Consider the following 23,999-nt stretch of genomic DNA (forward strand, 5'->3'; position numbering starts at 1 on the left):
TTTGTAATGCACGTTCATCATATTTCAGCTTGCCGCTTCGAGGTCACGTTTTCTCGATCGTGTACCGCGATTATCTCGGGTGTAAGTTTTTGCCGTTTTTAAGTGCAGCGCGACGAGGTGAGGTGAGGAGAGAGGGGGAGTTAACGTCGAACGTATCCACGTAAGGCGGGAGGCAACGTGTGTACGAGGACATACGCCGTAACACGCGTGCCACGCACCTTGCGTGCGCGATGTTGCTAACTGGACTAGCTGGACCGACCAGCTGCCTTCAATCTCGGCGCGGGTCATCGTTGAATTGTACCCTATCTCATTTTGCTCCGTGATGTAACACTGTCCCCCCCTCCCCCCTCCCCTCCCACGTTTTTCACCGACTTCACGAATAGCACGAATGCGCGACTGTGCGTTATCGAGGTCAGTCGCGGGGGTCACGAGATCCGCTCTATCGGGGATCATTTGACTTGGTTATTTATTCAGCGACGCGGAGTGACCGATATATCGAGAGAGAGAGAGAGAGAGAGAGAGAGAGAAAGAAAAAAAAAACTCGCCGCGTGCTGACGTCCGCGCCGCAATAATTAATACGTGCGCGCGATCGACACCAGATACATAATAGACGTGATATAATTAATTTCTGCAGTGCGCAGCGCGAGATGAGGAGGAGAACAACCGAATCGGCGAACGGCGCATAATGCGCGCACACAGGAGTGAATAATATTCGATAGCGCGCTGCTGTCGGAAAATCGAAGAAGGACGGAGGAGAAGAAGAGAGAAAAAAAGAAACCAACGGGACGGACTTTCGAGAGAGAGAGAGAGAGTACAACTACTGCGAGGAAGAGACGAGGTGCTCTTTCAGCACCTCGTACTTTGTGCCGATCTATCTTATTTATTTATTTTGGAAGTGGCTACGCGATATATACATGAGAGGGAGAATCGCGAAAAAGTCGTGAGTCGGTATCGCCATTCCAGATTGCACGGGTTTATTAATACAGAGATAAGAATAACTAAGCTCGATCTATCGTTATCGAAAGCGCGCGTCTTCCGCGAGAGGAGCGTAGTCGGACAAAGTCAGAGGCGTAACGACACTGATCGTTGAGTCAACTCGGCCCACTTAATGATAATAGCGCGGACAAAACACGCGGATTCTGCGTAAACGTCGTATATATCGGAGCGATTTACGTTCGTTACTCGTCGCGCGAGATCCCCTTTTCCGAATCTGAAACACAGAAGAGGGGGAAAAAGCGAAACACGCCGTAATCAGTCGATCAATCAATGAATCGTACACGACAATCGTACAGCATGGAGGCGAGCTCAACGGCGAAAAGCCGAGAGTGACGTTCGTTTCCTTTTTCTCGAAATTCGCTCCGGGTCGATCTGGAGACTCGCCGGGGGGAGAGACCCGTCGTTGAATTAACCTAGCGATCGTCTCCGAGCAAGTACGAGCGGAAGTATGTAGGTGCGCGCGCCCGAGACGGCGTCTTCCCTCGGTGGGGTTGCGCGGCGAGATATCCGTCTCGGGCGAAGAAGCGAGTCGTCGCCGGGAGATCTCCGTAGTGGACTTACCGCCTGCGGTGCGAACACGCGCGCGCGAAGATGAGGTCAGCTGGTCGCGAGGAGTCGACGCGGCGATGACGATGGTGACGATGAGAGTGACGGCGTCCCGACGAGCGCTCTACGACGGAAAAAGCCATCACCGCACGTGCCACAGGCCAAGATTCAACGTACTCAGCTGCGGCAGCTTCATGATCCGCTCGAGGCCGCCGGTGGTGATCTTGGTGCAGCCGTAGAGGTCGATGCACTTGAGATGCTTCATGTTCTCGGCCATGGTGTGGAGGCTCCGGTCGGTCAGCCGGCTGCACTGGCCGATGTTGAGGGTCTCGAGGTCGTGCAGGGTCTTCGCGATCTTGCAGATGCCCTCGTCGCTGATCTGGCAGGCGGACAGCGAGAGGGACTTGAGGTTGAACAGGCCCTGGGAGATGTGGACGAGCGCCTGGTCGCCGATCTTGTCGCAGAACGACACGTCGAGCGAGGTGATGCGGCTGCCGCCCTCGGCCAGGTAGGCCATACCGATGTCGGAGATGTTGTCGCACGAGCGGAGGTTGAGCTCGCGCAGACTCGACATCCGGGCCAAGTGCTTGACGCCGGAGTCGGTGATGCAGACGCAGAAGGACAGGTTGATGGACTTGAGGGTGGTGAGGCCGAGCGAGACGTTCCTGAGCGCCTCGTCGCTCAGCCGCTGGCAGTCCTGCAGGCTGAGATGCTCCAGGGCGAGGTTCCCGTCGGCCTCGCGGTTCAGCCCGGCCAGATAAGCGATACCCTGGTCGGACACGTGCCAGCAGCTCCTCAGGTCCAGCCGTTTGAGCTTCTTCAGGCCCCACGCGATCACCATCAGCCCGGTGTTGGTGATGTTGCAGCAGCCGCCCAGCTCGAGGTGCTCGAGGTTCTTCAAGTACTGGGCTATCCGGCCGAGGGAGGCGTCCGTCACCTGCTTGCAGAGCGACAGATTGAGCACGGTGAGGGTCGGCAGTTCCTGGCAGAAGCCGTTCATGATGCCGCTGTCGGTGATGTTGTAGCAGCCGGACAGATTGAGCGCCTCGAGATTCGGCACGCCTCGCAGAACGGCGCTCAGGCCGTGCCTGAGCGACAATACCTGCACCTTCTTCACGCCGCGGCGCACCAGGCTGGCGAACAACGCCGGTGCCTGTTTCCTCAGGTGCAGCCGCGCCTCGACCCCTCGCCAGACCGAACGATAGTAGGCGGCGTCGCGCCACGCGGTGCACACCTGCGCGGCGCGTCCCTTGTCGCGCACCTCCAGGTAGCTGAAGATCAGGGCGAGGATCTCCGGGTAGAGGCAGGACACGTGGGTGCTCGCGTGTCCGGCCGCGGCGGCGGCGGTGCCGCGCGGCACCTGCGGCATCTGCCGCGACGAGATGCCGCCCTGGACGTAGGCCGGCAGACCGGCGGCGGCGGGGCCGCCTCCGGCGATCCCACCGCCGGCTGCCTCGTTGCTCGCGTTGTAATGCGGCGCCGTGCTGCTGGAGTTGTGCATCGAGATCGCCTGGCTCTGCGGCGTCGGTATCGCCAAGTGCGGCTGGTGCAGGTGGTAGTAGTGACCGGGCCTGTGTAGCAGCGTCGTGCCGCCGCGGCTCGGCGTCAGCGCCGGAAGTTCCGTCATCAACAGCTGACTCTCCTCCATGTCGGTCGCGTGTGTGACCGCGCCGTGACGGGCGCGCGCCACCGGGGCCGTGCGCGCCGCCGCTTCGACGACGACGACGAGCGAGCAGCAGCAGCCGCCGGTCGCAGTGCGCGAGTCGCCGTCGCGATGATTATTGTCCGCCTTTGACCCCCGCGCCTCACACACGCGCGCACGACCGACTCTATCGATCGTGGCTATCGATCGCCGCGCTACGCGCTGACCATCGCGCTATCACCGCGTCGACGGATCGCAGCGCGCGATCCACGACGTGGTCGAGCCGCGTACGACGCGCCACCCNCGACGGTGCGCGACCATCGACCGATATCGGGGAGGAGAGAGAGAGAGAGAGAGAGAGAGATGACGACTTCGCGCGCGCAACTTGTCCGTGAGAGGTTACAGTTTTCACGAAAGCGTCACCATTCTCTCGCGCGGCCACATGTCGAGAAACACCATCGTCGCGTACCTCCTCTCGCCGCTAACTTCTCTCGCGTCGTCGTCGGGGAATACTGTTTTTCTCTCTCTCGCTCTCTCACCCTCCGACGTTCCTCCCTCTTTCTCTCCTTATACCACCCCCGCCTGCTCCACCTCGCCTCTTGCCACTCACTCGCGCTCTCTCGATCCTTGTCGCGCACACCGCGGTCACTTCCTCTACTCTCTCGCTCTGGTCGCGACGACTGGCTGGCTGGCTCTCTTTTTGCACGCGAGACGACTACTACGGCACGAGTATGTGGGTGTGTATATATATGTACGGAACGTTCACGCGCGCATTGCGTGTTTTTTTTTTCTTTTCCGGCGAATACGACCAGCCAGCGGCGGCGGACGCACGCACGGTGCGTGTGTAACACGTAGTGTCGTAAGAGACGAGAGACACGGTACCAAACGACGGCGACTCCGTTCCCCGTACACGTGCTAACGCCGTAACGTCGTTCTTCCTCCCGTCGCCGCCGCTGCTGTCGTTATTACCGTCGTTGTCGCCGCCGCCGTCGTTGAACGCCCGTCGATGTGTGTCGTGTCGGGGTCACTCGTACTACGTCGGCCGCCGTACGTGGAGCGGCACATCGCCAAACTGTGAACCGGTGCGCTGCCAGCCGCGGACTGTTGTTCCGCCTACACGAAAGCAGATGTCGTGCCGTCACTCGTCGTGGGCACAGGCGGAGCGAGCCTCGCTCGCTCCGAACGCCGATTGGCCCGCGCTGCTGGATAGCCGTGCCACGTGACCGCACCGGCGAATATCGATTCGGGTTGCGCTGCGGCGGCATTTTTAAGTTTTCGTTGCGTGGTGGGAGGGGCGGTAGGGGCCGGGGGAGAGGGTGAGACACACACGGTGCGGGCGCGCGCACCGTGTACCCTGGACCACCACGTTGCGCGAGGGCTGACGCTTCGTATCGCTCGAAGAATACTGTCGATCCCGCTGCTCTCGATCCCGCCGACCGTTCTTTTCCTCCGCGTCGCTCCCGCCGTTGTTTTCGCGCAGCAAAGCGCTGTCAACTCATCGCGTTGAAATTCGGCTTTGCCGGCTAGAGAGAGAGAGAGAGAGAGAGCTTTTGAAAGTTCAGGGGTCGAGGCGCGATAGCTTTTATCTGTCGTTGCTTCTGCCTCTCGTGCTCGGCGAATCTTCGATCGACCCCGGATCGGTGTACTTCGAAATTCACCGTTTCCGACGATTTACGCGCTTGTTCCCGACGTTTCGCGCAAAAGTAATACATGTGAACGCAGAACAACCCCTCCCCCCTAGTTTATCGGTTGAAATGTCGTCGATTTATTACGGAGCGACATTTGTAAAATACAGATGGAAGTGGTGCAGTAGCATCCTCGCAGCGACATCCTCGATGCCGATGATCTCTCGGACCATCTTCTTCACGGCCCGTGATAAATTACATTTTATACGCGCTGCGATCGCCGAATTTCTCCGTGTGTGTGTTGTCCCTCGTTATTTATAAAGGAGATTTTGTAATAAGTTTTGAATTATAAAGGAGACGCTAAAATGTGCACGTTATTATAAATAGATTATCTCAGAGATCTCGATGTCTCCGAGAGTTAACTTATTTTTAGATCGTAAGCGAATTTCAGACGAGATATTTAAGATCGAGAGCAATGTGAGCTTCTCCATGACGACTTGCGGGACAATTTGTACGCTAATTAATGGAATTGCAGGATCGTGCTGCACATCCGGGATGTCGTGCGGTATGTTTGGCATTTCGATCGATCCGTGAGTACATATGTACCGAACGGGAAGAAAATGCGAGGCACCGTGTAAATCGTAAATCCCCCGATATGACACTTCGTTTTAATATCGATCATAACTCGCATGTCTTTGTGCGAGCACAAAGGCACGATAAAATGCGTTGTCTTTCCTCAGCGGGTTTTCCACGAAAGCAAAATCATCGCGTTTCTCGTACTCGGAGACGGGCCTTGATTATTCGCGCGAGCGGCCGGAAAACTTTCGAAGGGAATCTTCACCAATGCCTCTTCTCATCTCGTCGGTGTCTTGCGTAACGTTTCTCGATCGGACTCGATCGCACGTGTGTCAGCGCGCGTTCCTCGGCGATATTTCGCGGGGTATTAATGAGTTATTTTAATTCATTGCGGACGTTGCTCGTTCGATCGATACGGGTCGGTTGCACGCACTCATTATGCAGAACAACTGCGAACGCGAGACGAGGTCGTTTCGTTATTCCGACGAATCGGATAGTTTTTGATTAATCTATCCGGCATTACGGCGCTATGCTTGTGTATTACCGTCGGCGAAGCGCGGAGAGATACATGCTCGTTCGCTGAAAATGTATATCATTCGCGGAAAGTCGATAACTCCCTTCCCCCGCGTTCCCCCGGATGAACGTAACGTGAGTAACGTCAACGGTTCTTGCGGATACATCGCAGCTCCTCTAACTACGTTATTTCTACTTGATTAACGAAGAAAATTAAAAAAAAAAAAAAGGCAAAGCTCATAATTGATACTCCATATCGATATAGGGCGGCTCTTCGGATACGGGATACCTCATCATGTTCGTTTGCAAAATGCAAATATACCGCCGCGCGTAGTTACACTTTTGCCGTCTTTCTCCTGCCATTTTTCATCCGGGGAACGCGATTTTCCCTCGGTCATAAAATACGACAGAAGAGCACCACTGTGTTCATTTGGAATTTTATTATATAGTCACACATTGTCGGTCTCTTCTCTTTCGCGCGGATATCCGTTGCATATCGAGTCAGTGGTGCTTCATTCTGTCATGAATCCCGTAATTGTACTCTCTCGTGGACAACAACTGGCGATAATTACACAATCGAAACGGCGGGCGTGCGTGCGTGCGTGCGTCACCTCCGACTCCCATCTCACGCGTAACTAAAAGATAAAAGAACAACGCGGGTACGCGTACACACAGACATCCTCTTTCGGATCAAGACGGGAAGGAGGAGGACACGCAAAGCGTCTTCGCAACTCATCGAGCGAATTAACAATAAATGGTCGAGTGAAAAGCGGCACACGCTCGTCTTTGACACATACATGTAGATCTCTATTTATTTATCTCGGTCGTACGTATGTATATAATAATATTACAACGTTATAACTGTATAACAGTAAACAAGATTGAATATGCTTGATTGAAATACTCGTGAATATGCCACTAAAACTGGCAAGTAGAAATATATACACATTGTAGGATGTCGCTTTATTGCCTCTAAGGGGAATATGTGATTGATAAAGAAAAGAGTGTGAAAGAGAGAGAGAGAGAGAGAGAGATAGGAAGAGAAAGAAGAAAGGAGGCAGGAAGCGGGAGAGGGGGAAATGAGAAACAATGATGATAGTAATTACAATAGGAGCAAGAGGACAGGTGGATAGGTACACACAGCGGTATTACAGTGGCAGCCGGCGACATATCTTAACTATTATCACAGATTAATACAGACAGCTTCTGTCATAGTGACATTGGACATGACCGATCGTTCACAATTTCGTCTTGCTATCTACCCTTCTGCAATAAATGTTCGAATCGTTCGTCTTTGTGTATGTATGCAGGTATATGTGTGTTGTGTGTGTGTATTCGTCGCGAATGCACGGACAATTTAAAGTATACTTGCGTGTACGAGTATATATATATATATATATATATAAATTCGGACGCGCGCACAAAGGATTACAGGCTCCCCTCGCTTTCGTTCTTCGTGTCGCAGAGCCGCGCTAATGTACAGAGATATGTTAGAATTCGTGTAGAAAATTAAAAAGTGTGATAATACTGTACGTCTTATATTTTATTAATGCAGGACTAAATACTGTGTATGCTCTCCGAATTAATGTACATGCGATAATTGTTTTCTCGTTGGGAAGTTCGTCGTTCTTTTCGGATTCTCGGACAGAGAGAAAGAGAGAGAGAGAGAGAATGTGTCTGTGTGTGTGTGTTATCCGACAAATCTTATATGTATATCGATACTTAAGATTCCTTTAAGATACGTCGTATTTTTACGAAATACATTGTTTCACGTACACGCAGAATGCGCTTAAAACCCGTAGCCAATTTTAAAATGTTACAAAGGACGAATTTTCACACGTGTAAATTTTACAAATAACACATCACATTCGTTTGTAAATCCGTGTCACAGTCTTCTGAATGCATAGTATAAGTGTATGTGTGTGTGTGTGTATCAAACTGGACGCGTGAGAAGCAGCAGCTTTTCTTTTTTTTTCTTATAGTATTCGGACAGTACGCGGTCGGACAACATACGGTGATTCACTTGTTGTATACGCGGTCGCGTAAAGCACGCCACTGCGTAACGTCGCAACACTTTCCGCCGTTTGGCGTCCGACTGAATCTTTCAGATGGATTGAAAGCGTCTTCGCAGGAACTTCATTAAAAAAAAAAAAAAACGTCTTAAGAATTATTTAGACCAGTTAAAAGTATATCCGCCGCCTCTTTTGTTCCAAAAATTCTCTAATCCTACGCTTTAAAGACAATTTATTTAAAATATGGTAACTCATCGTTGAACGCAGAAGAATTTTACATCATGACTGAAAAACGACACCTGTACAACTTAATAACAATTAGCGGAAGATATTCGTAGCAGTGATTGTTTGTTAAAACATTATCATTAAAACGTTTCACCTGATGCTCCAATCACATGTGTGTGCGTGTGTATGTGTATACGTGTAAGACAACAGCTCTTTCTTTTTTCAGTGTTTTGCGTGTGTGCGAGTTACCCTTCCGTAAAAAAATGATTACAAATGAATAATAGGCCCTTGCTTGTTCTCTCGACTGCAGCATGCGGATGAAAGTATTTGACACGTCAAAGGAATGCCGTACAAGTTGTTCTCGCTAAGTAAGCCCTACGCGCGCGCGGTATCTCGATTCTACACATTAAATACAATACTAGCATCGAAAGGTATACTCCTCAGTTACAGGATACGTTCTTAGGTATCGTATTTAGAATACAAAACTTATTGATATTAGAAAATATTTCCGGCGTCTCATGTCCACTCTGGTACTAACACATGCTCTCTGTTTTATTCTGTCCTATCATCGTATCAAATAATATTGTGAATAGCTGGCATGCTTATACAACGTCGCTAACAACATTTTTTCCTGTGCTGTCTTGTGCTTTTCCTCAGGTTGACGGTATCGTTCGGCTGTATGGCTTGCCGCTCCTTGCTCTCCTTTTTGGTCCGTAATACTTGCCGCGTTATCGCCATGAACATCTGCAAATGATGATGATACGATCCACCGTTAAAACAAGGTTTGATTCAGCTAATACTAGAGAAGGGATTGTTAATACGATAAAATACGTGACGCTTGATCTCTGTTAATTGACCATCGATAACGAAGCGGTGCGACATACCTCCTCGACATTGATGTTGTCCTTCGCGGAAGTCTCAAACAATTGTATCCCCATCTGATTAGCGAATCTTTGTGCGTCCTCCGTTAACACTACCTTCTGATTAGGTGCATCGTTCTTATTCCCTACGAGTACCCTGTTAACCACATCACAATTCTGTTCGATTTCGTGCAACCATCGCTTAACGTTCGCAAACGTATCACCGCTGGTCACATCGTACACAACTATGACGCCGTGCGTTCCCCTGTAGTAAGTTGAAGTTATTGTCCGGAAACGTTCTTGTCCAGCCGTATCCCAAATTTGCAGCTTTACCCTCTCACCGTCCACCTCCACAGTTTGTATCTTAAAGTCCACCCCTATCGTTGTTATATAACTGCCATTGAAAGTATTGTCGGCGAATCTCAGAAGCAATGAGCTTTTACCTACACCTTGAGGACAGAAAGAAAAAAAGACACATTTAATTATATACATATATATTAAAATATGTGTGGAAAAAGTCTTTTCTCTTTCTTCCCTTCTTTCTTACAAATACGACAAACGGACAGAATCAATTATTCTCCACAGGTTACCGAACTCTTCATTCTACTCAATCGTTCTAAGTTATACAAAATGCTGCTTAACTATTGCTCTATGCTTAACTATCGGCAATTACATTAATCAGATATTCATGGGCCGAACACAAATATGTACGTGAACTAACGAATCCTTCGGTTGTCGCAATAGAGATCGCCTAATCACGGTAAATGCAGTTAATCGTCACACAAGCAGTGATAAGCACATTGAAATGAATGTTTATCGTTTCATTATCTCCGCGGTTTCCCTTTATTAAGACGAGGCATTATCTCGCCTCTCAAACTGCTCTCAATCTATCTATACAGGAAGAAGAACAATTTTCACGTCATGAGATCCGAGTTGCATCGTGCACGGAGCAACGGACCCGTGCCTCATCATTTAATAAACCGCCGGGTGAAACTGCGTAATGACAGGCATGATCATCGGTTCGCAACCGACGAATGTCGCGACGCCTCGAGAGCTCCGTTCTTTTCGTCGCGCTTCTCCGCGCTCGACGCATCTGGAGCAAGACCAGCTCGTTCGCTCGGTGAAAGAGAGAGAGAGAGAGAAAAGAGAAACGCACGGCTGATAAGAACGGAGGGAGATGACCGAACGTGCGTTTAACACGGAGCGGATATATTTCGCGACAGTATGGTCGGTTGTATGCATGCGTATTTACCGCTGTCGCCAATGATGAGCAGCTTGAATAAGTGATCATATTCCCGGGCCATCTTGACACTCGCGAGGTGTCCTTTCGGTATTGCCGCACTCTGCCTCCGTTCCTAACGTCGGCCGACACACGCTCGCGCGGCGCGTGCGAGATATTTTTGCCGATGCGCGCTCGTTCGGGCGTATACGCGAGAGAGTGAGAGTGAGAGAGAGAGAGAGAGAGATAAAACGATAATATACTAGCCCTGCGCGATCGTCAGCAGCAGCGACGGCAGCGAGATTCGCGGTTCGCCTAGACCGGAGGACGACTCTGGTATCAAATGATCGCCATGTTTATACGCCGCGGTATCACCATTCATTATCATTACTACGGGAGAAAAAAGTACTACGCTTGTTCAACGCGACGCCCATCCCATATCAAATTGTCACCAACTTGTCACTGCCCGCCATGTTCCTTCCCGCAACGTCCGGTCGCGTTCGCAATGTAGCGAATTGAGCGACGGCGCTATTGCGCAAGGGTTTTCGTATCGTTGAGATATCGGCCGCGTTCAGCGGAACGTTCATCTCGCGATAAAACTGTTGAAAGTTTCCTGTGCTGACGTTGGATTATTCCTCTTTAGATCTGTGGCTAGGATTCGTATCTTGTATTTAAGACAATCTTAAGTTCATCTTCAGATGCTTCGTAGCCAATGAAATGAGCCGTATCTGAAGATAGAACTCTGTAGGTAGTTTTAAATATAAAATCCAACTGCCGGCCTTAAAGAATAATTTGATCTCAGCTGAGAAAACTTCCAACGGTTGTCAAATAAAACGCCGAACGCGGCCATTGAACATCTGCCTTGAACACTGCGGAGCCGGCTGTCTGATCCGTCGTTGAGCTGTACTACCGCCTCGATTCGCAGGTAAAGGCGGTTTTTACAGTGTATGTACCGCAAATTTGTTCAGTAAGTAATTCCAACCAATACGGTAGATAAGACAACGAGACGATGAAGGATGTGGAGACGCACGTAATCCTTTAACGGCGAGTGTCATTTTTATTACAGGCTGATAAACGCTCATAACCTCACATGTCAAATGCATACCGACCGGATGTCTGGAGTCATCAGCCGCGACGATGATTTGCGTGATTTACGGCGTGTAAAAAAGCGCACGCAATTTGTGCAGCACGATACGTATTGCGGTGTCAAAACATAGAAGATGGTGTATGTCACGCCGATGCGTGTATTGCACAAAACCAACAGGATGTCTTACCATTACCGCAATATCGCTGTGATATGTTTGTTATCGTTCACACTGTTCGTCGTATCGCTGTACGGTGTACTGTTCACAGTATTGTACGTCTTTAAATTCGGCAGTACACAGAAACATTCCGATTACGTTCCCGTAACGCTGAGCGACATCAATGCCCTGCCCGTTCAAACGTTGTCCGCGGACTTGGCCACCGCGGAAGCCACCAATTCTTCGTGCACCTATTTCGGATGTTTCAACGTGTACCGTTGCGGCAGCCAAGGGAACAAGCTTCTGGTGTACGTCTATCCACCCAAGGTATATCTGGACTCTATGGGTAGACCTGTAACGAGTCAAATGACGAAGGAGTTCTATCAGATTCTGAGTACTATAATCGACAGTAAGTTTTACACATCCAATCCGTACGAGGCTTGCATCTTCGTCCCTTCCATTGACACTCTCAATCAAAATAGATTGAGGTTACAGGAAGTATCTCAAGCATTAGGATCCTTACCTTTGTGAGTTTTGCTTCTTTAATCCTCCCTTCTGCTTAATCGGTATCATTATGTCGGATGTTTTGCTGGAGTATAGCTGGAATAAAGGGGAGAATCACTTGATCTTTAACATGGTGCCTGGAAGTGTGCCAGATTACAACACAGTCATTGATGTTCCAATGGGAAGGTCGATTATAGCCGGCGCTGGAATGTCGTCGTTAACATACAGACCTGGTTTTGACATTAGTCTGCCGGTTTATAGCCCGCTAGTAAACAATATTAAGACGAACCTGAGCAATACGAGGTAATGAGAGAAGGATTGAGTAATAATAAAGACTTTGTTGTTACTTCATATCAGATCCATGTTTACTGTCTTGTTTCAGAACATGGCTAGTGATATCTTCGCAAATCAATATCAACACTGCCTTCGAACAGGACCTGATGGAAATCAAAGCTACATATTCAAAAGATATTTTAGTGTTGGGACCGTGCTTGCAATATAACCCAATGAATAATACAATACGTTGTATAGGAGAAGACGTATTGAAATATCCTGATGTCCTGCATGTAATACAGTTGCGATAATTGTCAGATAAACTTTTCTTCCGTCAATATAGCGCGTGTAACGGGATTTTTCTTTCCCGTAGTCGGCAACATTTTGCTTGATAATCCGTGGCGCCAGACTTGCGCAGAGCGCGCTTCTGGACGCAATGGCAGCTGGTTGCATACCTGTTATCATCGCAGACTCTCTAACAATGCCATTTCACGATGTGATCGACTGGACCAGGTAAGACCAGCTGCTCGAAAAGATTACCAACATATTAGTAATATCTTAGCATTGCATTAAGATACGCGATATATTGTTTCCGCAGACATTCATTGTGACGATTTACGACGATAAAACATTTATGATTCTGTCTATTCGTTGCTTGCCAGGGCCGCTGTTCTCGTGAGGGAGGTTGACATCTTACTGATAATACAATTGTTGAGGAAGATATCGCAGCAACGTGTCACGGAGATGCAGGAACAGAACGCGTGGCTCTACGAGCGTTACTTCAGCTCGATGGAGAAGATCACAGAGACCACGTTGGAGATACTCGCGGATCGCGTGTTTCCGCATTTAACACAGGATTACACATATTGGAATATACCGCCCTACAAGGTAAAGGTGACGAGAAAGTCATTAGGGAGGAGAAGCGGAGTCCACTAACATGTGAGTAATCGTGAATACAGGGGAGGACCTCGCCGCTCTTTCTACCGGTGACCGCCCCTAAGACACGCGGTTTCACCGCCGTAATACTGACGTACGACAGACTGGAATTACTTTTCCTGTTAATCAATAAACTCGTGAAGGTGCCGAGTTTGTCCAAAGTTTTGGTCATTTGGAACAATCAGCAGAAGGACCCGCCGCACCGTAAGGAGACATTTGATCGAGCGTAGTATTAATGAATCCAATCATGCGTTAGCTTTGTTTACGTTCGACTAACACATTGCAGCGTCGCGATGGCCGAAAGTCAACAAACCACTGAAGGTGATTCAAACGAAAGAGAATAAATTGTCTAACCGATTTTACCCATACGACGAGATCGAAACCGAGGCAGTATTGTCGATAGACGATGACATTATCATGTTAACTGCCGATGAAGTGGAATTTGCGTATGAGGTGTGCGCTTAAAACGATCTTAGAATTATTATTCGCACAATCGTACTTTCTCTCGCAATATCAACGAGTATTCGAAATGTTCTCTCACACTTTTCTCCCAGGTGTGGAGGGAATTTCCCGACAGGATCGTTGGCTTTCCATCGCGCATACACATGTGGGACAATGGAACGAATTGCTGGAAATACGAGAGCGAGTGGACGAACAGCATCTCCATGGTTCTAACGGGTGCTGCATTCCACCACAAGGTAAACGATGTCGCAAACTCTCATGCTCTGCTTTGTCATTCCGTTCATTTTCTCTCATCGCCGAGTTGTGTAACCGAATTTTTCTTTCTTTTCCCTAACACGTTTCAGAAAAGACCCCGCAATACAAATCCTCGGATCTTGTTTCACTTAGCGTAAAAATTAAACGCATCCTCTCCTGCTATCCCCCATTATCAGGAATACACACAAGATAATCCGGCAAAGTAACTTATACGACTTTCGTCGCATATTTGTCGTCGCGTAATATGAAACTGTGTATTCGGCGTGGTTTTCTTTCAGTATTGGAACTACGTGTATACAACAGCTATGCCCGGTGACATAAAAGAATGGGTCGACGAGCACATGAATTGCGAGGACATCGCGATGAATTTTCTCGTGGCGAATGTTACCGGGAAATCTCCAATAAAGGTGAGCGGAACTTACGGTTGAGTTAACGAGAGTGATACGACCGTTTTTTCGAAAACTCGCGCGTAATTTCGCAGGTGACGCCAAAGAAGAAATTCCGATGCCCCGAGTGCACCAATACCGAGATGCTGTCCGCGGATTTGACGCACATGGTGGAACGTACGCAGTGTATAAATAAATTCTCTTCTATTTACGGCACTATGCCGTTAAAGTCGGTCGAATTCCGTGCGGATCCGGTACTCTTCAAGGACGTGTTCCCGGAAAAACTAAAGCGGTTCAACGACATAGGCAGTTTATAACTGCACGTGGATCGATTCCACATTCAATGGCAATTCTTGAGAAGCCAGTCTAACGGCTTTTCAAATATATATATATATTTTATACACACGTATATATTTATATAATATATATGATCTTTATACATAAGATATATATAGCTGTTATATACTATCTGAAAAAAAATTTATATATATATATATCGAATCTTATATATATATATATATAATTTTTTTCTCATATATTATCTGTGTATATAATCTTGTATAGTTTTTTTTTATTGTATATTTGCTTCAGTGCTTAAAATACTTGATCAAAGTGCAATTATATCAAGAGGTTATATTTTAAACCATCATCAAGTTTATTATATTTTTACGAGTTAACAATAATTAGGTCAAGTGTAGGAAAATATATCTGCGAAACTGTACTGTATAAAATGATCGTGTGTAAAACAATGCGTCACGGTATGTAGCACTATCATGAATGACTAAATAAAATGTCGCGGTTTTGTATAAAAGTTGTTTGTATATAGTGTGTGTGTATATATAAAGTGTTTATAGCGCTATAAATTATTCTACGAAAGGTTTATCTACATCTCCTATCTATAAAATTTCAATCAGATTTCGAGTCCCTTCATTTTAAAGCAGACGCCTTCAACGACAGCTTTCTTGCCTACTTCGGATGACGGTAAGACCGACATATAACTCTAACAGAGGTAGAAAGTACAAATAGAAATTAATAATTTTAGTAATAAAAAAAAAAAAGGAACATTCTCCGTACGGTTCGTGAATATATGGAAAAAAGTACCGAAGTAACTTTAGATGAAGAGAATGGAATACGTACCACTGGTGCATTTTCCGACGTGTTCATGTAGCCTATTATCATGGAATTTGTGGAATGGCTCCAGAGAAAGTCACCTAATCCTTCCTGTGACGAATATCGTATGGCGATTACACCCCCGAGCTTCTGCTCAAGTCCGTTGAGAAACTTCGAGTCTGAGGGAGAGACACAAGAAGATACCGTAATCGCGCTCGTTAACCAATCAATGCGACTAATCGGCAATGGTCCTACAGAGAAGATGGTAACAAAGTAGTTACGGGTGTTCACCGATAAAATCAGCGTTCATCGCTCGATGTAGGCTCGTGGTTGGACAAGACACTTCGGATATGGCTTCCGCGATTGTGCGTGCTAACGAGGTGCGCACAAGGTGTTCCCCGCAACCTGACGTACTGGTGCCTATCGAGTGAGATGTATCATTGCTGGCCCAAGTACCGCAGCCCCATACTCCAGCCTGAAAGAACGTAAAGTTAAAACTTAAGATGGAAGTTAAAACTTAAGATGGAAAATTCAATAGAAATAATAAAACGGTCTATATATGCAGAGACACTAGAATTGTAAGACGCAAGTACATCGGCATCTCGAGAAGTCTTTTCACAATCATTGTTCTATGTAAGAAAAATTACTGCATAAATTAGTACCTGTCCGACTCTTCCCGGATATTTCAATATTATACCACCACTCGAACAGGCTGCAGCGATGTTTCCGTTATCATCGACACATATAGCGCCCACAGTATCCATTCTTTTTTTAGCACACTGCGGCAATAAAATAATTCTCAAGTATGACAATATACTTGAATTAGAACAATATTAAATAATTTCTCTGGATACCTTTTGAATTTCCACACTGTTATCCTCTACTTTTCTCTTGTAGTGCTTATAGATCTTCTGGGCTCTCACTAAAATACGTTATCAGAATGTCTGATAAGTAAACTTCTAGGTTTACTGAGGGTTAAGCAAAATTCCCACTTCATACAGATCATACATACTTGATATCAACTGTTCCGGTGGTAAGGTTTGTATACCCATTTCATGAGCCCAAATATGCGCGCCATTCCCAACCAAAAAGCTGGCGGAACAAAAATTATTACAGTTGAAGTACAATTGACTGACATGAGACTAAGTAAAGATTGAGTACACACCTAGGTGGGATTCTGCCATATGGAAATTTAATGGATTGTTGCTCGCATAACCGCTTTGCCAGTAAGATGGGATTTTTTATTCCACTTACTGCACCGACTGCACCAAACTGCAAGCTACTACCATCCATCACGCTTGCATCACATTCTACTGTTCCATTTAGGGTGAGATTTGATCCAAACCCAGCATTTGTCATGGGAGAATCTTCTAATTCAACCGTAGCTTTAACAACTGCATCTAATACGCTGCCACCTGATTTCAGACTTTCAACCCCCTGATAGAATGTAAAGGGAGATGATACATAATGCGATAAGAAAGATTTATAAAATACTTAATATATGTTGCATATTAATTTAGTTAAGAATTTTACCACTTTGCATGCCTCACGACACAACTTTTGATATTTTTCCTTGAGTGACGTAGAATGCTGACCAGCACCTAATGAAAAAAAAAATAATGGGATAATTTGTAAAAATGTGAAGCATAATACTTGTACGCATTCGATCGCAAATACATGCCTACGTGCACAGCAACGAATCCTTGTTTAATATTACTCATGAGACTGAATTTTGTTTCTTTTATTTCTTGGACATATATTTGTTATTTCTTTATTAAATAACGAATACATACGACACTAATCACTTGTAAATACGAGTAGGGGACGAAAATAAGAAAACCAAAACAATTCGATGGATCAAGCGCCATGTATTTGCAAAAGCTATTAATTTCAAAATCTCCGCTATGAACCGCCACTGTTCTCAGAATCGAGGGTGTAGTACAACTCAATGATAAGTCCGACGTAATTATATTTACACCTTTCGAGTGATATAATTGAATGGAACTGCCTGCAATTTCCATAGAAATAACAATAACGAGATTATTCAAAAAGCATTTCGCAATTTGAAGTCTTTAATTTTCAGACATTTTATACAGATCGTAATATTGTCTTCTTTTTGTCGAGATATAAGTGTCGGTCCACAATAGATATTTTAAGCCGTAAGAAATTGACCAATCGCAGTTGAATGTGAAGAGAATAGTTAACTGTGATTCGTCAATTTCTTAAGGCCTAAAATACCTTTTGTGGACCAGCATCTAAGCGAGGACAACAATGACTGTTTAACATCATTGCCAAACACGCGATATCGCGTGATACGAATTCTCACCAAACGGCCGATCACGCGTTATCGCGTAATAGATATTTAGAGTACATAAATCCTATGTACATAATAATAAAAGCATATAAATAATATATTAACTTATTTTGAGCACAATAAAAAAATAAAAAAAATTTGGCCACCACACGAAATTCCAATTTTCAGCTTAGCAATGAACGTGTTAAGGCGTAAGATTTATGAAATTGAAATCATAATTAATTTCTCTTCTATAATTCGACTGTGATTGGTCAATTTTCCTAAGGCTTGGCCTTAAATTCTCATTGCAAAACACGCTTTAGCGCCGATAGTTCGCTCTCCAAACGCACCTAGAGGATGCCCGAGTCGTTCTTGAGAAAATACGCGGCAGCCACTGGCTCTGTACATAACCTGTGTTGAGCGCGATGCGTGTAGTGTGATTCGCCGCTACTGGATATGTTGAGACGGTTGTATGTAAAATTCAATGTGTCATAAGCAGCGAGTTGTTTGCCTCGGTCGCTATGTAAGACGCCGGTTCTTGATCCGATACGCACGCAGCTGTAATATTCAAGTAAGCGTCCATTGAAACGCATTTGCGTCGTACATCACACCGATGAACCTTGCGTCGACGCATATATCTGTTTACATGAACAACATTTATTTTCATTGATGATCCAGCATGGAGCATCACAGTAACAACGAATATCCTTTTAGGTTAAATCTTCAATAGTATTTGAAGAGGGTGATTTCAAAACGGCGGGTGAAATACGAATTGCAGCTAGCTTTACTGATGCTACTCGCCTAATTTCGGGCATTATGTGAATATTCTTACTTAAAGGTATACATGTTGCCTTACATATATGAAAGTCTGTATTCATATTCTGTGTTCAATACCAACTACAGAGAAACTTGACTTTTAGCCTGAGACTACATCGTACACTATTCTCATGTGAAAATATATTTAATGTTGTATGTAAGATATAAATATAGATATTAGTTCTTGTTTTGTATCAGTGGTTTTAATAGTTGTCTTGTTCTATACTCTTGGACTTCTTAATGTATAATTATTAATATATAGTGTCTCAGGTCAACACGAACAAGCTTCATAAGAGCGTAGAATGGATTGAGGTGAACAAAAGAGTTCTCTACCATTTTTCAGACAATGCCAAATTTTGTATTATTAATTATTGGAAATGGTGGCCGAAATGGCCCTCTTTAATTAATAACTCAAAAGTTTGCGTATTATTTGCAAATTGACAAAGAACTTTTGTTCAGAGTGGCTTAATCTACAAATATATCACAGCTCTTGTATCTGGCAAAGTTTGGGATTCAATGTTCAATATATATACTGATGTCTCTCATTAGATACAACAGCGGTCATAGATCATTCCGAATAAAAAAAAAAAGACCTTTTAATAACATGCAATTTTTGAGTTTATCACAGAAGCCTTTATATCCACTTTCAATAATTAATAACTCAAAATTTGGCGTGTTATTTGCAAAATGGCACAGAACTTTTTTTTTGTTCACCTCAATTCGTTCTCAGCAAGTTGTCCCTGTTGGTCTGGATCACCCTGTACACACAGAACGGTTAGACTACATGTCAGGATTTATTCCTTTTTTCCTTTTTTTTTCTGGATCAAAGGAACAGCGTACTTACTGGGATACATTGAATGGAGCACAGCATAGTCTATCCAGAGGATATATGGGACGTATGCCATAATTTAACACAACGCCAACATGATATTCGATTTTCTGAAGAAGATTTTTGGATGGGCGGACGAAGGATCTAGAAAGCGGAAAGTTTCCGAGTTCGCCAGTTTCGAGAGAGGGCACAAGGCAGAACCGAAGAAACTCAAAACCGACTGCAACGCACTGCAATGGATGGAGGATTACTCTGATATCGACGACAACGAGAACGATGACATCATGTTTCTGAGCGAGCGGAAGTTCTCACCGATGAATTCGTGTGCCAAGTTGAACGGTGCGCACAAGAAGCTGCAGCCTTACCAGCACCACTTTCACACAGCTAGCTCCACCTCTGTGTATAAACCTTGCTCGACGTTGCGTCGCGACGATTCGATCATGTCGTCGTGTTTCGTCGATCAGAAACGCAAGATGCACGGCACAAGCGGCGGTGACAAGTCTCTCACACTAGTCAGGACTAACCAGATGAAGGAGAGATATCAGTACGAGGAGTTGCTGCAGAACTTCCTTCCCAGTAGAATACAGATATTGAAGGACAAGCGGGTCGAGCAAGCCCCGGTGCAGAATGTCGTCGAGGTGATCGAACTGGACGACAACACGGAGGGTCCGCCGGCGGAGAAGACGCGGCAGACCGTTACGAAGACGATACCGGAGACAGCGTTGCGTTGGCGCGGTAAGAGTATACTAAGCAGCACCAGGACGGAGAGAGAAAAGGTCCCTACTTTAGATTACAGGGAGAAGAATGACGCGATTCAGGAGTCTGACAAGACAGTGGTGAAACATGAGAAGCCCGGTACGAGCAGGACGAAATTGGCGTCTCTGCCGCCGGTCAGGCCGGTCGCGATGAACTCGTTGCGCGACGAACTGGCGGCGAAGGCCGTAATGAGGCAGGACTTTATTCCCGAGGTCGCCAAGAGGTACAACGAACGGATCGAGCAGCGGTTTCGAGAAGCGGAGGAGCTGAAGAGGATGACCTGCGTCCTGTCGAAGCACAATCGGTATGCGAGGGAGGCGGCTCTGGAGGAGCAACTGGCGCGTTCCATGAAACTGTGCATGGCCGTCCTGGACGAGAAGGAGGAGCCGGAAGAGCCGCCGCTACCGAAGCTGACCGATGAGATGCTGCGCGAAGTGAAGGACGCTCTGGTGCTGTGTCCGCGGGACGAGGTGCTCGCCGAGGGTTTCGGCCTGAGGATCACACGGAAGGACCTGCAGACTCTGGTCGGCCTCAACTGGCTGAATGACGAGGTGATCAACTTCTACATGAATCTGCTCATCATCCGCGGCACCAGCGGCAAGTTCCCGAAGGTGCACGCGATGAACACGTTCTTTTACCCGAAACTGCTCTCGGGCGGTCACTCGTCCCTCAAACGGTGGACGCGCAAGGTCGACATATTCGCGCAGGATCTCCTGGTCGTGCCTATACACCTGGACGTCCACTGGTGTATGTCGATAGTGGACTTCCGGGAGAAGTCCATCGTTTATTACGACAGTATGGGCGGCAACAATCCGAAGTGTCTGGCGGCGTTGAAGCAGTATCTGCAGGACGAGAGCATCGACAAGAAGAAGCAGACGTACGACATGAGCAGCTGGAAGTTGCAGCCGGCGAAGGACATTCCACAGCAAATGAACGGCAGCGATTGCGGTGTGTTCTCCTGTATGTTCGCCGAGTACGTCTGCGCGAACAAGAAGATAACGTTCACGCAGCAGGACATGCCGTACTTTAGGAACAAAATGGTTTACGAGATACTGAAGAGTAAACTCTTGTAAAACGTGTATCGTACGTATCGCGGCTTTCGACAAATCGAGGAATAACGAGCGAAGTGGTATGAAAATGCAAATTAATCTTAAACATTAGAGATAAATGCTGGATAACGATGTATTATTATTGTTCTCTGAAGAGAGATGGGAGGAGAAGGGGAAAGAAGTCACGTCGAGCAAATTTTTTTTAGTTAATTACGTCTCGTTGAAAACGTTAACACAGAACTGTAATCTCATCTTAAAACCCGAAGAGAAGACGCGTCTTTGTTTTGTGTAACGATTCATTCTGATGCTCCTATAAATAAACCTTAACTGATTAACGTAGATGTTGTGTGATATATATAATTATGTAATGTTTTCCAGTTGTGTACAGAAAAGACAATAATCTATATATANATATAGGATTGTCATTTTTCGTTCGACTTATGTACCTTTTACTGCTTTTAGAATTTAATTCGTGTGGGAACTGAAGATCATCGTTGTTTGTTTATAATTATATTTTGACTGTAATTGTCACGTGCGCGGGAATTGATGTCAATCTGAGTTTCAAATGTCAACATGAGAGAGTGACACTGTCGTTCAATGTTAGAATTTCAATGTCATAGTTTTTGTCGGTAAGAGTGGGTAACACAATAACAACTGATCAATAGTGGGTAATTTAAATCTCTGGAGGTCGGTAAGTTACCAGGGTCGATAAATTTCTAGGTGTCGGTAAGTTACCAGGGTCGACAAATTTTTAGGTGTCAGTAAGTTACCATGGTCGATTAGTTTTCGGGGAGCGGTAAATTACCAGGGATTGTTAAATTATCAAAGTCGATATGCTGCCGGGAATCGGTAAGTTACCAAGATCGATAAGATTCCGGCGGCGGTAAGTCTATTTATAGCGCATCGCAGTGGCAGAGTGAGGTTCAAAGATTCCACTTTTTGGATAGATTCAAATAAGAATGATACTTTATATTTATCCAATATTTATGAACCAAAGTATATTCTCGAAGCAATAGATGTCAATAGGTTTGATCTGCATTACGAAGGTATGAGTAACCTGAGATATCTTATAAATCTCAAGTGGCTTAGCATGAGGAATTGCAAAAATAATGACGCCTACGGCTTAGACAAAAATCAGCAGAGCTTCCGGAGTAATTTGACATCTCAGGCTGTAAGAAAATCACTGAGAGAGGATTGGAGGCACTGTATGGAACGTTCAATTAGAAGAAATTTATTCACAAATTACAACAAATCTGCTGCGTCAGAGGTAACTTGTATGATGTTAGAAGGTTGTATGCCTGGCTTGACTTGTGAGAACCCTTGGAAATATCAAAAGATATTTAGTAAGATTACAGTTTGTAGTGAAAGTTACACAGAAATATTCATCTCTATTTATATGTATCACATACTATTTTTATAATTTCAATTTTGTGGCAAATCATCTGTCATTATTTGAATATTAAAGTAAATAAAACATTACGTAGTAAAAGTAACAATTTGTTTTATTAACTTCTTACCAATTAATTTGTTTTTCTCGACGTTTCTTCATAAAATGTACTTCAGTTCAATTTGTAATACCACTCATCAAAATATTTTCATCGTTACAAATAAGTTTAACTTGTTTGAAAGAAGGATTATATTTCTTCCAAATGTGTTTTCAACTTGTTTTCTTTTGGACGTTTTTTCTTTCAAGAGACAGTGTAAGCTACTGTACTGTGTACAATGTGTGTACTTGACTTGAGAGAATCCTTGGAAATATGAAAAGAATAATGTTAAATGAGAGTCATGTTTAGTGAGATAACAGTATGTAGTAAACATTTCACAAAAATATTCACCTCTTTATATCAAATATATATTATTTGTATAATTTCAGCTACGTTGCAAATGAACTGTCGTTACTTGAATATTAAAGCAAATAATATATTAGGTAGTAAAAAGTAACAATTAGTTATTAATTAAAGATATAAATTTCTTACCAATTAATTTTTTTACCAACGCTCCTTCATAAAATATAATTCAGCACAATTTGTAATACTACATATCATAATATTTTCATAGTTAGTAATAAGTTAAATATGTTCTAAACAACAATATTTCTTCCAAATATGTTTCCAACTTATTTATTCTTGACGTTTTCCCTTTCGAAACACATGTGTCGCTCAACAGCCTTCTGAAGAACTCTCATGTGGTGGAACCTGCAATGAAAGAAAAATTATATTATTAGAACGATTGATCAATTCAAATAGACCAATATATCGTTGATAAATTATTAAAAATATCCCAAACCTTACCACTACTGCAAGTTTTGGCAATTCTCCATGATTTAAGAATAAAGTTGGAGTTTGTTCTTCTGCAACTGCAAATTGTGGTCAAAGTACTTTTATCATAACATCTGAGGATAATCCAAAAGAAGTGCATCAATAACATTGTCTATTGCTACCTTAGTCAGTCCTATTAATTCTGGATGACTAATTTGTGTATAGTTTCAGACTTTGCTTTATCAGGATACAATTCTTCTTAATTATCTCTTATTGCATCTTTTATTTATGAGTTTTCCGCAATATTATACGATCGTCTGTTAAATTTTAATGTTTCCAATGATTGTTCATCCGGGAACATTCGCTTTTCTTTTAACGATATTCGTGTCAATTGTACTCGATATCGTGATGCCAAAGGATGAATCACGATAATTTCCGATACAAGTGGCATGCTTCCTCGATCAACGGAAACATTTCTTTCTTATTTACTTTCTCATTGTGGTATCCACTTTTGTGGGTATGACGGTGCTCATGGCGACGGAAAATATGTTTATAATATTTTTGCAGCATACCAGGTGTATGCATAAGTTTTTTCCGGTTTAACTAAGAAATGGCGC

At 45.0% G+C, this 23,999-nt stretch overlaps 5 protein-coding genes and 1 long non-coding RNA gene across 10 annotated transcripts; 2 read left to right on the plus strand and 4 right to left on the minus strand.

Moving 5' to 3' along the window:
- Window positions 1-535: 535 nt before the first annotated feature.
- On the minus strand, window positions 536-3,337 carry LOC106750593 (F-box/LRR-repeat protein 14). Its single transcript, XM_014631041.1, has one exon. It carries the CDS (start codon window positions 3,188-3,190, stop codon window positions 1,685-1,687), a length of 1,506 nt encoding a protein of 501 aa, XP_014486527.1. The 5' UTR covers window positions 3,191-3,337; the 3' UTR covers window positions 536-1,684.
- A 3,344-nt stretch (window positions 3,338-6,681) lies between these two features.
- On the minus strand, window positions 6,682-10,702 carry LOC106750612 (ras-related protein Rab-35). 2 transcript variants are annotated; one of them, XM_014631077.1, is made up of 3 exons: window positions 10,482-10,702; window positions 9,020-9,444; window positions 6,682-8,879 (listed from the first exon to the last, which is right to left on the minus strand). In XM_014631077.1, exons 1-3 carry the CDS (start codon window positions 10,600-10,602, stop codon window positions 8,751-8,753), a joined length of 675 nt encoding a protein of 224 aa, XP_014486563.1. In that variant the 5' UTR covers window positions 10,603-10,702; the 3' UTR covers window positions 6,682-8,750. The 2 variants fall into 2 exon arrangements, with proteins under 2 accessions (XP_014486563.1, XP_014486564.1); XM_014631078.1 differs by having other exon boundaries at window positions 10,248-10,574.
- A 171-nt stretch (window positions 10,703-10,873) lies between these two features.
- LOC106750617 (exostosin-2) lies at window positions 10,874-14,721 on the plus strand. The gene is made up of 11 exons (XM_014631086.1): window positions 10,874-11,181; window positions 11,281-11,982; window positions 12,056-12,262; window positions 12,342-12,525; window positions 12,606-12,745; window positions 12,895-13,120; window positions 13,192-13,372; window positions 13,455-13,621; window positions 13,723-13,866; window positions 14,164-14,292; window positions 14,367-14,721. Exons 2-11 carry the CDS (start codon window positions 11,435-11,437, stop codon window positions 14,586-14,588), a joined length of 2,148 nt encoding a protein of 715 aa, XP_014486572.1. The 5' UTR covers window positions 10,874-11,181; window positions 11,281-11,434; the 3' UTR covers window positions 14,589-14,721.
- A 75-nt stretch (window positions 14,722-14,796) lies between these two features.
- On the minus strand, window positions 14,797-17,250 carry LOC106750591 (threonine aspartase 1-like). 3 transcript variants are annotated; one of them, XM_014631037.1, is made up of 9 exons: window positions 17,063-17,250; window positions 16,915-16,982; window positions 16,547-16,818; window positions 16,394-16,473; window positions 16,236-16,303; window positions 16,044-16,160; window positions 15,673-15,856; window positions 15,409-15,560; window positions 14,797-15,271 (listed from the first exon to the last, which is right to left on the minus strand). In XM_014631037.1, exons 1-9 carry the CDS (start codon window positions 17,100-17,102, stop codon window positions 15,182-15,184), a joined length of 1,071 nt encoding a protein of 356 aa, XP_014486523.1. In that variant the 5' UTR covers window positions 17,103-17,250; the 3' UTR covers window positions 14,797-15,181. The 3 variants fall into 3 exon arrangements, with proteins under 3 accessions (XP_014486523.1, XP_014486524.1, XP_014486525.1); XM_014631038.1 differs by having other exon boundaries at window positions 17,175-17,202; XM_014631039.1 differs by lacking the exon at window positions 14,797-15,271 and having other exon boundaries at window positions 15,440-15,560; window positions 15,663-15,856.
- A 769-nt stretch (window positions 17,251-18,019) lies between these two features.
- LOC106750614 (sentrin-specific protease 1-like) lies at window positions 18,020-21,463 on the plus strand. Of its 2 annotated transcripts, XM_014631083.1 has the most exons (4): window positions 18,020-18,245; window positions 18,389-18,512; window positions 19,320-20,054; window positions 20,109-21,463. In XM_014631083.1, exons 3-4 carry the CDS (start codon window positions 19,415-19,417, stop codon window positions 21,146-21,148), a joined length of 1,680 nt encoding a protein of 559 aa, XP_014486569.1. In that variant the 5' UTR covers window positions 18,020-18,245; window positions 18,389-18,512; window positions 19,320-19,414; the 3' UTR covers window positions 21,149-21,463. The 2 variants fall into 2 exon arrangements, with proteins under 2 accessions (XP_014486569.1, XP_014486568.1); XM_014631082.1 differs by having other exon boundaries at window positions 19,320-21,463.
- Window positions 21,464-22,358: 895 nt separating this feature from the next.
- On the minus strand, window positions 22,359-23,984 carry LOC106750615. Its single transcript, XR_001374961.1, has 5 exons — window positions 23,416-23,984; window positions 23,101-23,319; window positions 22,960-23,022; window positions 22,642-22,872; window positions 22,359-22,443 (listed from the first exon to the last, which is right to left on the minus strand). It is a non-coding gene; the product is annotated as an uncharacterized LOC106750615 (long non-coding RNA).
- Between the last annotated feature and the right edge of the window lie 15 nt (window positions 23,985-23,999).

The sequence above is a fragment of the Dinoponera quadriceps genome, unplaced genomic scaffold, assembly GCF_001313825.1.
Source record: "Dinoponera quadriceps isolate SergipeBrazil2010 unplaced genomic scaffold, ASM131382v1 scaffold5050, whole genome shotgun sequence".
Taxonomy (NCBI): domain Eukaryota; kingdom Metazoa; phylum Arthropoda; class Insecta; order Hymenoptera; family Formicidae; genus Dinoponera; species Dinoponera quadriceps.